Below are 15,223 nucleotides of genomic sequence, written 5' to 3'. Positions count from 1 at the left end.
GAAGAGCACCCACATGCCTATCTTCCAGCATGACAAAATATTACCTATGCAGTTGAAGCCTATTGTGTACCCCTCCCTGCTTGTGCATCCACTTCCCAACCGTTTTGCCCCCAGGGTAACTATTATTCTGAATTAGTATTTATTATTACCTTAACATTAGATTTTATTCTTCCTGCTTTTATAACCCTAGTGACATTAAAGGGAAAAAATAGTTTGAATGCAATTCCCATTTTAATTTGCTCCTATTTTATCTGTATAATTCAGGACATACCTGTACTGTAAGAGCCATACTTTTTCTAAAGTCATCTATACTTGCTAATTGACAGTAAAATTTCATGAGATTTGAGGTCACTAATGGATTGTCATTATTTTGTTTAGAATTTTTATCAGATTGTAAATTATAATTTGAAAGGTAAATATACCACAGTATGAGAATCCAAGCATAGATACTGTTTATATTCAAACTGACTGCCTTTTCTTAGATATGACAATAATAAACTCTTTCTGTAAACAACAATGGTAATTAATATTGTTACTTAACTTTCTAAAGTGGTTTAAAGCTTTCCCTGCTTTAATCATTATGCCATAGTTTGCTTTGCAATGCTGAATATCTTGTCTTCATGATGTTTGAATACATATGTGTTTTTATTAAGTTGTGTTTGAAAGATAACTAATTCTCTTTTTCGTTTCTGTGCAGATGATCATCTGGCTGGAGAAGATGTTAGACAAAATAATTAGCATTTTCATCATATTTTTGTTAGTGATAGGAACCCTTCTTTTAGCCCTACTCCTGACTGCAAAGGTAGAGTACAACAATACTGTTATCATTAATAAACTCTTAATTGTTAGAATTTGTCATGTAGGTAAGAAGCTAGCAGATGCAGGCATGGGAAATATTACTTTGCTTATAAGTATGTATAACAGTTAAAGTATTTATGATGTTTGTATTACTAGTTTTGCCATGAATTTGCCTAATATATTTTTTAATGTACATTTTTATTTATTTCATAAAAATCCTCTGAGGTAAATGCAGATGAAAAATTAAGATACTGAGGAAAAAGTGGCTTCTTCTGTCAATAGGAGAACTACGATCTGATCTCATGACTTCTAGTGTAGATCCTGTTTCCTAGATCAGAATTCAATTCCTTTCCTTCATGTCTCATTGGTTTTTCTGCTGATTTACCATTAGGATATTTCTCGCTTTCCAGATCCTTCCAGCTTGCATTTCCTCTCCCCCTTCTTAGTTTGCATTGCTGTAACAGAAAACCATAGACTGAGTGCCTTAAACAACTGGCATTTCTCACAGTTCTGGAGGCTGGAAGTCCCAAATGAAGGTGCCAGCATGGTCAAGTTCTTGGTAAAGGTCCTCTTCCTGGTTTATACATGGCTGTTTTCTCCTTGTGTCCTCACATGGTGGGGAGAAAGAACATGTGTCTCTTCTTATAAGGGCACTAATCCCATCATGAGAGCTCCACCCTCATGACCTAATTACTTCCCAAAGGCCCTACCTCACATTGCTTGTTAGGATTTCAACATATGAATTTCGGGAGGATACAAAAATTTAGTCCATATCACCCCTCTTTCATCAAAGAAAATCATTCTCCAAAGTGCAGCTAAAATTTTCTCTGTAGTAATGTATCTTATAGACTATTTAAAAAACTTTTATAATCTATTTAAATCTTTATATTGACTCAACTCTGCATCCCAGATTTTTATGTTTTCCAGGAATTGTGAAGCTTACATGAAATCATGGATATGAAAAATTTTCCTGTAGTGCTGTAGAGATATGGTAGTACCCGTTATCAGTAGATAATCTAATATGCAGCAATTTACTAAAGGATTACACTGTTTCCTGCTATTTGACTTTCTACTTGCAAGTCCTAGCTTCATTCTTAGCTTCAGTATTCCCTGATCTTATCAACCTGCTCTCTCTGTACCTGTTTCAGTTTCAATGCAGTTTTTATCTGTTCTTTGGATTTTAATCGTGTATAGTCACTTATTTAGACTCTACAGCCTTGTTTAGAGACCTTTCTTTGTTTTTGTCATATTTCACCTAAACCTGCCACTGCACGAGTTCCTAGTTCTTAGAGAAATCTTTCACCAGTATGGTCTTCCATTTTCCTTTTTTCTCTTTTTCCTCTCTCTTCTTCTGTTCCACTCTCCCTTCTTCATCCCTTTGAGTAGGGTCTTCTTGCCTGCCCATCTCAATTGTTCATCTTTCAAGTTCTTTTTCTTTGTTCATCCCATGCTTCAGTGAGCTTTTGCTTCCCTGAACTTTCATAACAAGTATTACTGAACCACTTCATTGTGGTCTAGGACTCATGCAAACTGAGCTTTTGAAGGAAATTTACTGGTTATCTAGTTCATTCTCCCAACCAATAAAAGGATAATTCTCTAAAACACCACGACAGTATCCGTTTGAATGTCTAATAGACATCTCAGATGTAACATGTCAAAACTGAATTCCAGACCTCCCTTGCTTGTCTGTTCTCTCACAGTCTTCCCATTTTGGTAAGTGACAGCTTCATTCTGTTTGCTCAGGTGAAAAGCCTCAGGGTCATTCTTGACTACTTTTTTTCTCTTATATCCACATCCAGTCTGTCAGAAAATCCTTTTTGCCTCCATTTTCCTGATATATCTTGGGGTAATAGCAGGGTGAGGATGTCAGGTAATTCCTTTCTACCTAAAGCAAGAATAAAATGGTATAAAAATGACTATAAACACCATATCAGGGCATTGGAAAATGACCAGTTAGGCAATAATTTGAGGAGTATTTGCTCATGAAAAACTGCTACCACATCTGGTAAAAACAAGTAGTTTGTGGCTTTCTTGCTTGGAGTTCCCTATCCTCATCTGCCTGGCGTGAGCAGCAAAAACCTGCAGTTTTTCTTATGGGAGGTGGTGGATTTGGTTCGGGGCTGGCAACAGAGAAGCTGTGAATTAAAGGGGGAGATTCTGGAAGCAAGAGAGCCATAGAAGGGCTGAGATTAATAAATCACACATTCTAGACTGGTATATGTGAGACCTCAAGGAGTCCTGTGAATATTGAAAACCTGGGAGATTTGCAAATTTGTTGTGCCTTTGATTGTATTTCTCAACTCACACACATCTCAGGCTGCAGAGGATGAAGCTTCCTAGTGTGAAGTGTCTGAGCATAACTTCTGCCCAAATTATTTGCTGTCTGTTAAGCTATTCAGATCTAGGGGAAACCCTTAGGCTTTTCAAAAAATAAAAGACATTGAGCAGAGACATTAATGACAGGGAAGACAGACTTTGCAGTTTGATGACAGATAAGTTATATGCTTACTGAAACAAAATAACAGCTTTCAGAGGTATAGAACAGAATCCAGAGTTGCTACAACACATTTTTTAAAAAATGTATTTCATTTATTTATTTGATTGCACCATGTCTTAGTTGCAGCAGGCACGCTTCTTAGTTGTGGCATGTGGGCTCCTTAGTTGCAGCAGGTGAACTCCTTCGTTGCGGCCAGTGGGCTCCTTAGTTGTGGCATGTGAACTCTTAGTTGTGGCATGCATGTGAGATCTAGTTCCCTGACCAGGGATTGAACCTGGGTCCCCTGCATTGGGAGCATGGAGTCTTAACCACTGCACCACCAGGGAAGTCCCTACAACTCATTTTTTTACATCCAATTTTTAACCAAAAATTACTAGACATACAAAGAAACAGAAAAATGTGACTCAAGGGGAAAAAAACCCAAAGAATTATACACTTAAGTGGTCCACATGTTGGATTTAGCAGACAAAGAATTCAAAGCTGCTATTGTAAATATGTTCAAAGAATTAAAGGAAAGTATGCTAATAATGAGTAAGCAAATGCAGACTCAACAGAGAAATGGAGACTATAAAACAGAACCAAATAGAAATCCTAGACTGAACTGAAACTGAAAAGAACAATAACAAATGAAAAATCACTAGATAGGCTCAACAGCAGATTTGCAATCCAGAAAAAGGAAACTAGTGAATTTGAAGAAAGATCAGTAGAAGCATACAATCTGAAGAACAAAAATTTTAAAAATATTGGAGCCTCAGAGATCTGTGGGACAATATCAACGTTTCTGTTAGAACCTAACAGACACGTAATTGGAATCTGAGAAAGTGAGAAGAAAAAAAAAGTTGAAAACTACTTGAAGAAATAATGGTCAAAAACTTCCCAAGTTTCATGAAAAGCATTAACAGATCCAAGAAGCCTGACAAACCTTGAGTAGAATAAATACACAGAAACAAAAAATCACACCTAGAAACATCATAGTCAAGCTACTAAAAGCCAAACAGAGAGAAAAAGAATCTTGAAGGAAGCCAGAGAAAAATTACACATCACACACTGGAGAACAACAAAACAATGAGTTAATTCTCATAATAAACAGTGAATCCGAGGAGGCATTGGAATGACATGTTCAAAGTCTTGGGGAAAAAAGAAGTGATCAACTAAGGATTTTATAATCAATGAAACTATTCTTTAAAAGTAAAGGCAAGATAAAAACGTTTCTAGATAAAGTGAAACTGAGAATTTGTTAATAAAGAGACCTGCACTATAAGAAATGCTAAAGGAGTTCCCTCAGACTGAAGAGAAATTACTCTAGAAATAACTCTTAAAGGGAGAAATGAAGAGCAGTTGGTAAATATATAAGTATATACAAAAGTTATATTCTTCCCTCTCCTTCAGTTTGTTTGGACAACATGTGCCTATTTAAAGAAAAATTATAACACTATTGTAGAGTTTATAGTATATGTAGATAAGTTACGTATGTATAACCGTAGCATGAAGAAGAGGACTGGGAAATGGAACTAAACTGGTATGAATTTCCTATAGATATTTTACTGGAAGTAAGTCAATACTAACTTGAAATAACTTGTGATAAATTAAAGGTATGATAAGGTTAAGATAAACAGCAACTACTAAATAATGCAAATTTTAGGGGAAATAAAACAGTATACTAAAAAAATAATTGCTTACCACAAAAGAAGGCAATAAAAGAGGAATAGTAGAGATGGGACAGATAGCAGATAGCAAAATGGCAGATCTGTGTCCAGTCATATCAGTGCTTATATTAAATATGAGGCAACTAAACAAAAGGCAGATTTTCAGACTGGATACGAAAAAGCAAGTTCCAACTAAATGGTATCTATAAGTGATATACTTTAAATTCAGAACCAAAAAGATTGATAGTAAAAGGATGAAAAAATATATACGAAGCAAACTGTAAACATAAGAGATGTGGAGTGATTATATTAATATCAAACAATGTAGTTAAAACAAATATTACTGGAGACAAATGAGGACTTTTCATAATGATAAGTTAATACTGCAGTAAGATAAAAAAATTACAGATGTGTGTTCTAACACTAGAGCTCTAAAACACATGAAGCAGGGACTTCCCGTGTGGTCCAGTGGGTAAGACTTTGTGCTTCCATTGCAGGGGGCCCAGGTTCAAACCCTGGTCAAGGAACTAGATCCCGCATGCATGCCGTAACTAAGAGTTCGCATGCTGCAACTAAGAAGTCTGCATACCTCAAAAGATCCCACGTGCTGCAACTAAGACCTGGTGCAGCCAAAAAAAAAAAAAAATCTTAAAAAATAAAATACATGAAGCAAAATGTTCAGAATTAAAAGGAAAAGTAGGTAAATCAATGATTATAGTTGGGGATTCATTAATACTCTTCTTGGAATAGTTGACAGAATAAGTAGATATAAAATTTGTAAGGATATAAAACATTGAAAAACATTGTCAAGCAATTTGACCTAATTGACAAGAGCAGAATCATGTTCTTTTCAAGTAAACATGGAATACTGACCAAGATCAACCATGTGCTCAATACATTTAATACATTTATTTATTTTTCAATTTTATTTTATTTTCTTATACAGCAGGTTCTTATTAGTTATTTTATACATATTAGTGTATATATGTGAATCCCTATCTCCCAATTCATCCCCCCGCCCCGCCACCTTCCCCACTTGGTGACCATACGTTTGTTCTCTACATCTGTGTCTCTATTTCTGCCTTGCAAACCGGTTCATCTTTACCATTTTTCTAGATTCCACATATATGTGTTAATGTACGATATTTGTTTTTCTCTTTCTGACTTACTTCACTCTGTATGACAGTCCCTAGGTCCATCCACATCTCTACAAATGACCCAATTTCATTCCCTTTTATGACTGAGTAATATTCCATTGTATATATGTACCACATCTTCTTTATCCATTTGTCTGTCAGTGGGCATTTAGGTTGCTTCCAAGACCTGGCTATTGTAAATAGTGCTGCAGTGAACATTGGGGTGTATGTGTCTTTTTGAATTATGGTTTTCTCTGGGTATATGCCCAGTAGTGGGATTTCTGGGTCATATGGTAGTTCTATTTTTAGTTTTTTAAGGAAACTCCATACTGTTCTCCATAGTGGCTGTATCAATTTACATTCCCACCAACAGTGCAGGGGGGTTCCCTTTTCTCCACATCCTCTCCAGCATTTGTTGTTTGTAGATTTTCTGATGATGCCCATTCTAACCAGTGTGAGGTGATACCTCATTGTAGTTTTGATTGGCATTTCTCTAATAATTAGTGATGTTGAGCAGCTTTTCAAGTGCCTCTTGACCATCTGTATGTCTTCTTTGGAGAAATGTCTATTTAGATCTTCTGCCCATTTTTTTGACTGGGTTTTTTTTTTTTTAATATTGAGCTGCATGAGCTGTTTGTGTATTTTGGAGATTAATCCTTTGTCCATTGATTCGTTTGCAAATATTTTCTCCCATTCTGAGGGGTTGTCTTTTCATCTTGTTTATAGTTTCCTTTGCTGTGCAAAAGCTTTTAAGGTTCATTAGGTCCCATTTGTTTATTTTTGTTTTTATTTCCATTACTCTAGGAGGTGAGTCAAAAAAAGATCTTGCTGTGATTTATGTCAAAGCATGTTTTTCCTATGTTTTCCTCTGAGTTTTATAGTGTCCGGTCTTACATTTAGGTCTTTAATCCATTTTGAGTTTATTTTTGTGTATGGTGTTAGGGAATGTTCTAATTTCATTCTTTTACATGTAGCTGTCCAGTTTTCCCAGTGCCACCTGTTGAAGAGACTGTCTTTTTTCCATTGTATATCCTTGCCTCCTTTGTCATAGATTAGTTGACTGTAGGTGTGTGGGTTTATCTCTGGGCTTTCTATGCTGTTCCATTGATCTATATTTCTGTTTTTGTGCCAGTTACCATATTGTCTTGATTACTGTAACTTTGGAGTATAGTCTGAGGTCAGGGGGTCTGATTCCTCCAGCTCCGTGTTTCTTTCTCAAGATTGCTTTGGCTATTCAGGGTCATTTATGTCTCCATACAAATTTTAAGATTTTTTTGTTCTAGTTCTCTAAAACATGCCATTGGTAATTTGATAGGGATTGCATTGAATCTGTAGATTGCTTTGGGTAGTAGAGTCATTTTCACAGTGTTGCTTCTTCTAATCCAAGAACATGTTATATCTCTCCATCTGTTTGTGTCACCTTTGATTTCTTTCATCAGTGTCTTATAGTTTTCTGAGTACAGGTCTTTTACTTCCTTAGGTAGGTTTATTCCTAGGTATTTTATTCTTTTTGTTGTGATGGTGAATTGGATTGTTTCCTTAATTTCTCTCTGATCTTTCATTGTTAGTGTATAGGAATGCAAGAGATTTCTGTGTATTAATTTTATATCCTGCAACTTTACCAAATTCATTGATTAGCTCTAGTAGTTTTCTGGTAGCATCTTTAGGATTCTTTATGTATAGTATCATGTCATCTGCAAACAGTGACAGTTTTACTCTTCCAATTTGTATTCCTTTTATTTCTTTTTCTTCTCTGATTGCTGTGGCTAGGACTTCCAGAACTACGTTAAATAATAGTGGTGAGAGTGGACATCCTTGTTTTGTTCCTGATCTTAGAGGAAATGATTTCCATTTTTCATCATTGAGAGTGATGTTTACTGTGGGTTTGTCATATATGGCCTTTGTTATGTTGAGGTAGTTTCCCTCTATGCCCACTTTCTGGTGAGTTTTTATTATAAATGTGTATTGAATTTTGTCAAAAACTTTTTCTGCATCTATTGAGATGATTGAAGGTCTTTATCCTTCAATTTGATAATATGGTGTACCACATTGATTGATTTGCATATATTGAAGAATCCTTGCATCCCTGGGATAAATCCTACTTGATCATGGTGTATGATCGTTTTAATGTGTTGTTGGATTCTGTTTGCTAGTATTTTGTTGAGGATTCTTGCATCTATATTCATCAGTGATAGTGGTCTGTAATTTTCTTTTTTTTTTTTATAGTATCTTTGTCTGGTTTTGGTATCAGGGTTATGGTGGCCTCATAGAATGAGTTTGGGAGTGTTCCTTCCTCTGCAATTTTTGGAAGAGTTTGAGAAGGATGGTTGTTAGCTCTTCTCTAATTGATAGAATTCACCTGTGAAGCCATCTGGTCCTGGGCTTTTGTTTGTTGGAAGATTTTTAATCACAATTTCAATTTCATTACTTGTGATTGGTCTGTTCATATTTTCTGTTATTTCCTGCTTCAGTCTTGGAAGGTTATACCTTTCTCAGAATTTATTCATTTCTTCCAGGTTTTCCATTTTACTGGCATAGAGTTGCTTATAGAAGTCTCTTAATGATGCTTTGTATTTCTGTGGTGTCCATTGTAACTTCTCCTTTTTCATTTCTAATTTTATTGATTTGAGTCCTCTCCCTCTTTTTCTTGATGAGTCTGGCTAAAGGTTTATCAATTTTGTTTTCAAAGAACTAGCTTTTAGTTTTATTGATCTTTGCTATTGTTTTCTTTGTTTCTATTTCATTTATTTCTGCTCTGATCTTCATGATTTCTTTCCTTCTGCTAACTTTGGGTTTTGTTTGTTCTTCTTTCTCTAGTTCCTCTAGATGTAAGGTTAGATTGTTTATTTGAAATTTTTCTTGTTTCTTGAGGTAGGATTGTATTGCTATAAACTTCCCTCTTAGAACTGCTTTTGCTGCATCCCATAAATTTTGGATTGTCCTGTTTTCATTGTCATTTGTTTCTAGGTATGTTTTGATTTCCTCTTTGATTTCTTCAGTGATCTCTTGGTTATCTAGTAACGTATTGTTTAGCCTCCATGTGTTTGTGTTTTTTACGTTTTTATCCCTGTAATTGATTTCTAATGTCAGCATTGTGGTCGAAAAGTTGCTTGTTATGATTTCAATTGTCTTAAATTTACCGAGGCTTGATTTGTGGCCCAAGATATGATCTATCCTGGAGAATGTTCCGTGTGCAGTTGAGAAAAAAGTGTAATCTGCTGTTTTCAGATGGCGTGTCCTATAAATATCAATTAAATCTGTCTGATCTGTTGTGTCATTTAAAGCTTGTGTTTCCTTATTAATTTTCTGTTTGGATGATCTGTCCATTGGTGTAAGTGAGGTGTTAAAGTCCCCCACTATTATTGTGTTACTGTCGATTTCCTCTTTTATAGCTGTTAGCATTTGCCTTATGTACTGAGGTGCTCCTATGTTGGGTGCAGATATATTTATAATTGTTTTATCTTCTTCTTGGATTGGTCCTTTGACCATTATGCAGTTTCCTTCCTTGTCTCTTGTAACATTCTTTATTTTAATGTCTATTTTATCTGACATGAGTATTGCTACTCCAGCTTTCTTCTGATTTCCATTTGCATGGAATATCTTCTTCCATCCCCTCACTTTCAGTCTGTATGTGTCCCTAGGTCTGAAGTGGGTCTCTTGTAGACAGCATGTATATGGGTCTTGTTTTTGTATCCATTCAGCAAGGCTGTGTCTTTTGGTTGAAGCATTTAATCCATTTACATTTAAGGTAATTATTGATATGTATGTTCCTATTACCATTTTCTTAATTGTTTTGGGTTTGTTTTTGTAGGTCCTTTTCTTCTCTTGTGTTTCCCAGTAAGAGCAGTTCCTTTAGCATTTGTTGTAAAGCTGGTTTGGTGGTGCTGAACTCTCTCAGCTTTTGCTTGTCTGTAAAGGTTTTAATTTCTCCATCTAATCTGAATGAGATCCTTGCTAGGTAGAGTAATCTTGGCTGTAGTTTTTTCCCTTTCATCACCCTAAGTATATTGTGCCACTCCCTTCTGGCTTGTAGAGTTTCTGCTGAGAAATCAGCTGTTAAGCATATGGGAGTTCCCTTGTATGTTATTTGTCATTTTTCCCTTGTTGCTTTTAATAATTTTTCTTTGTATTTAATTTTTGTCAGTTTTATTACTCTGTGTCTCAGCGTGTTTCTCCTTGGGTTTCTCCTGCCTGGGACTCTCTGCACTTCCTGGACTTGGGTGGCTATTTCCTTTCCCATGTTAGGGAAGTTTTCAACTATAATCTCTTCAGGTATTTTCTCTGGAGCTTTCTCTCTCTCTTCTCCTTCTGGGACCCCTATAATGCGAACTTTGTTGCGTTTAACGTTGTCCCAGAGGTCTCTTAGGCTGTCTTCATTTCTTTTCATTCTTTTTCCTTTATTCTGTTCCGTGGCAGTGAATTCCACCATTCTGTCTTCCAGGTCCATTCTTCTGCCTCAGTTATTCTGCTATTGATTCTTTCTAGTGTATTTTTCATTTCAGTTATTGTATTGTTCATTTCTGTTTGTTCTTTAATTCTTCTAGGTCCTTGTTAAACGTTTCTTGCATCTTCTCGATCTTTGCCTCCATTCTGTTTCCAAGGTCCTGAATCATCTTCACTATCATTATTCTGTGTTCTTTTTCTGGAAGGTTGCCTATCTCCACTTCATTTAGTTGTTTTTCTGTGGTTTTATCTTGTTCCTTCATCTGGTACATAGTCCTCTGCCTTTTCATTTTGTCTATCTTCCTGTGATTGTAGTTTTCTTTCCACAGGCTGCAGGATTGTAGTTCTTGCTTCTACTGTCTGCCCTCTGGTGGATGAGGTTATCTAAGAGGCTTGTGCAAGCTTCATGATGGGAGGGAGTGGTGGTGGATAGAGCTGGGTGTTGCACTGGCAGGCAGAGCTGAGTAAAACTTTAATCTGATTGTCTACTCATGGGTGGGGTTGGGTTCCCTCCCTGTTGGTTGTTTGGCCTGAGGCGACCCAGCACTGGAGCCTACCGGGCTCTTTGGTGGGGCCAATGGCAGACTCTGGGAGGGGTACCAAGGAGTACTTCCCAGAGCTTCTGCTACCAGTGTCCTTGTACCCTTAGTGAGCCACAGCCGCCCCCTGCCTCTGCAGGAGACCCTCCAACACTAGCAGATAGGTCTGGTTCAGTCTTCTATGGGGTCACTGTGCCTTCTCCTGGATCCTGATGAGCACACTACTTTGTGTGTACCTTCCAAGAGTGGAGTCTCTGTTTCCCCCAGTCCTTTCCAAATCCTGCAATCAAATCCCGCTAGCCTTCAAAGTCTGGTTCTCTGGGAATTCCTCCTTCCGTTGCTGGACCCTCAGGTTGGGAATCTTGACATGGGGTGAAGAACCTTCACTCTGGTGGGTGGACTTCTGTGGTATAATTGTTCTCCAGTTTGTGAGTCACCCACCCAGTGGTTATGGGATTTGATTTTATTGTGATTCTGCCCCTCCTACCATCTCATTGCGGCTTCTCCTTTGTCTTTGGATGTGGGGGATTTTTTTGGTGAGTTCCATTGTCTTCCTGTCGATGATTGTTCAACAGTTAGCTGTGATTCCAGTGCTCTCACAAGAGGGAGTGAGTGCACGTCCTTCTACTCCACCATCTTGAACCAATCTCCATTTAATACTTTTAAAAATAGTAAAATCATATAGAACATGTTCCTTGACATTGGCTTCTCCTTTTTTATCCCCCTCATTTTGAGGGGGATAAATTCTGAGATTCATTTTCTCTTGGGTTACTTTACTCACAAACCTTACTCGGTTGATTATTTCCCTGTATGTCTCACATTGCCTTATAATTCTAAAGCCCATGTAGTGTTGATATTGCATATATATATACACACACACACATACATACACTATACACACATACACTTATGTGAACTAAATATATCTATATATTTATGTTGTATATATTTGGAAGTATTTGTATCTATTTACATTTCTCCCCCCATTGTTGAGCTTGAAGATAGGGAGCTGTTCTGCACAATTTATTTCCCATAGTTTGTGTCCTAGGACATTATGGATAGCGGCTATTCAGTGGAGGGCTCTAAGTTAATTGAAACTAAGATGTATAATTACTTGACTCTAAAAGCATTGTTCCAATAATAGTGTAGAAAATAAATGTTAAATTGGGTTTAATTTTTATTGAGATTCTTTTCTCTTCTTATCCATAATACAGGTACATCAAGAGAGTGTACATATGATTGAAGTCACAAGCAATTTGATTAATGAAACTCTAGCAAATCACCCTGAGTGGGCAAAGTAAGAATGTTGTTTTGACAAAAATAGAGATGGTTGGCCAAGGTTCTGTGTCTGTTTGCATGAAATGATCTTCATTGATACAGTTACCTTGGAAGAGAAAAGAATTTGCCAAGGCTTTGATGAATGTTGTCATTTTTGCATAAGAATAGCATGTAATGGGATGGTGGGGAGGGGGGAGTTTGTATATTTGAATTGAGATTCACAGTTTTCCAGTGTTTGTGACTTACTAAGCTTTCACCTACATTGTGTTATGTGTTCCTCAGTAGGTTGAAGAGATTATCCCCATTTCACAGATGAGGATGCAGGATCAAAGGCTAAGGAATTTGTGACAGTCCCCCATGGCACAGTCAGCAGTGTTCCCATATTGTATCGTTTTTTGCGGCAGGGTTGCAAACTGTGGCTCAGGGCCAAATCCAGCCACCTGTTCTTATAGAGATTTATTGGAACAACCTATACCCATTCATTTACATGTTGTCTGTAGCTGTTTTGGGGCTACAAAGGCAGACAGAATTGAGTAGTTGTGATACAGATTATATGTTCCGAAAAGCCTAAAATATTTATTTACATTCTGGCCCTTTACAGAAGAAATCTGCTAACCCCTGTCTTAGAGGATCTCTTTGTGTACTTGTTTAATTTGGCTTCTGTGAGAGGGTTTTTATGTCTTTGTGGAGAGTGTTCAGCTGGACTATGCTGTTCACCTAATTGAACTTGATGACAAATTACATGACCTTTTTTACTAACGCCAGGGTGGTCACTAATTTATTTTAGAAAATACTCTGCCAGTTTTAAGATTATAAATTGAGATTTAACTTGGTTTTTTCCTTTGACTTGACTTTATTTCTTTATATAAAACCTGCTCAGGACATTCCTTGAACTTGGTTTAGAATCATATTTAAATATTCTCAGAAGGATTTCTGTTATATTTCTACCCACTTATCTCCTATTACCCAGAGCATACTCAGTGCTTGTTCTCAATATTTCTGATTAGTTACAAACTGTAGTATATCCATTCAAGGGAACAATACTTAGCATTAAACAAAAGTGAACTGTCAGTTCATGCGGCAACGTGGATGAATCTCAGAATAATTACGGTGAATGAAAGAAGTCAAGCAGAAGAGAGTCTATATGATATGAGTCCATTTATGTTAAGTTCTAGAAAACACTAATCTAGTGACAGATAGATCAGTGGCTGTGTGTGGATAGGGGTGGGTTCCAGGGAGGGAGTACAGAGGGGCGCAGGGAAACTTCTGAGAGTGATAGGTATGTTCATTGTCTTAGTGAAGGATATAAGAAGTAACATTGATGAGATTTTATTCTGTAACAGTCTCCCTCTGTGCTGTGGAGCAAGGTGGAAGGTGTTCCAAGACTTGAGCCTCTTAGACCAGTTAAAAGCTAGGGTAAAACTAGGTGAGAGGCAGTAAAGCTCTTAATTGTGCACCATTGTTGTGGAGTGAACAGGACAGACAGATTTGTAAGATCTTAAGGGGGTTAGTTGGTGATTAATTGGGTATAGGAAAACGAAACCTAGCGTGACTCTAATGTTTCAAGCTTTGGAACTTAGTGGATGATGGTGGATTCACCAAGATAGGAAACAGAGAAGCAGATATGGTGGGAAAACTAATTCACTTACTTTTTACCTGATGAGTTTGAGGTGTTTATGGTAAGTGTCAACAGAGGCATCTAGTAGGCTATTGGTTATGTTGGTGTACAGTTCAGGAGAGTGATCTGGAGTGAAGTTAAAAAATTGGCAGCCTTAATTATCTCCTTAGAAAAGGACTCTTTTTCTTTGGTGGTCATTCTTCTGTAGTGGAAGTAAGTCCAGAGCCCTTCTGTACTGGCTTTCAATTGTAATAGTACTGTCTCTACTATTGTTTTGAAGGCACACACAAACTGGGGAGCCCCAGATCAGAGTAGTTCAGAAAGTTGGTTGTTTTTGTTTTTTTTTTTTTTTGCGGTACGCGGGCCTCTCACTGTTGTGGCCTCTCCCGTTGCGGAGCACAGGCTCCGGACGCGCAGGCTCAGTGGCCATGGCTCACAGGCCCAGCCGCTCCGTGGCATGTGGGATCTTCCCGGACCGGGGCACGAACCCGTGTCCCCCGCATCGGCAGGCGGACTCTCAACCACTGTGCCACCAGGGAAGCCCAGTTGTTTTTGTTTTTAAATGTGGGAATAATTATAAAGTTCACAGGGACTTGCAAAGAAATGTATAGGGAGGTCCCCTGGACTCTTCGCCCCACCTTCTCTACTGTTGTTGTCATCTTGTATAACTATACAATAAGAAAACCAGGAAGTCAACATTTCACTAGTTTTACATGCACTTGTGTATGTATATGTGCGTGTATATTATATGTGTTCTCTGCAGTTTTATCATGCTTCCCGTTAGCTATCAACACCATGTCGAGATACAGAACTGTTCCATCACCACAAGGCTCCCTCATGCTACCCCTTTTAGCCACACCTACCCTCTACCTCCTCCTCCAACATATTCCTAACCCTTGGCAACCAGTATTTTGTTCTCCGTTTCTATAATATTGTTGTTTGATGAATGATGCATAAATCTAATCATAGAGTATGCAACCTCGTGAGATTGGCTTTTTTCACTTAGCATAATTCCCTTGAAGTCCACTGAAGATGTTGTATGTAGCAATAGCAAGTTCCTTTTTATTGCTGAATAATATTCTATGCAGGAAAGAATTTAAAAGCTATTTAGACTCCAGTAATTTGTGGGAGGTCTGATTCTTTTGCAGCAGATTCGGGGGCTGGTCATGAATGAATAGTTTCTTGCAAATCTCAGTACTCAGTGGCTTCTTGTCCTGAAGATGGCAGTTGACCTCGTGGGAAATTCACGTGGGTGCTCTTAGTGGAGG

The 15,223-nt window shown here is 37.5% G+C and overlaps 1 protein-coding gene across 2 annotated transcripts in view; it reads left to right on the top strand.

Moving 5' to 3' along the window:
* The window catches only part of TMEM245 (transmembrane protein 245), a 102,755-nt gene that overhangs the window by 36,168 nt on the left and 51,364 nt on the right, over positions 1–15,223 (top strand). For both annotated transcript variants that reach the window (XM_079927686.1, XM_079927685.1), the window contains exons 7-8: positions 698–802; positions 12,274–12,356. In XM_079927686.1, coding sequence (XP_079783812.1) covers positions 698–802; positions 12,274–12,356 — 188 coding nt within the window. The remainder of the gene's footprint in view (positions 1–697; positions 803–12,273; positions 12,357–15,223) is intronic.

This window comes from Stenella coeruleoalba, assembly GCF_951394435.1.
Source record: "Stenella coeruleoalba genome assembly, chromosome: 7".
NCBI classification, from domain to species: Eukaryota; Metazoa; Chordata; class Mammalia; order Artiodactyla; family Delphinidae; genus Stenella; species Stenella coeruleoalba.
The sequence above is the reverse complement of the archived record's forward strand: the minus strand, read 5'-3'. Positions and strand labels throughout refer to the sequence as shown.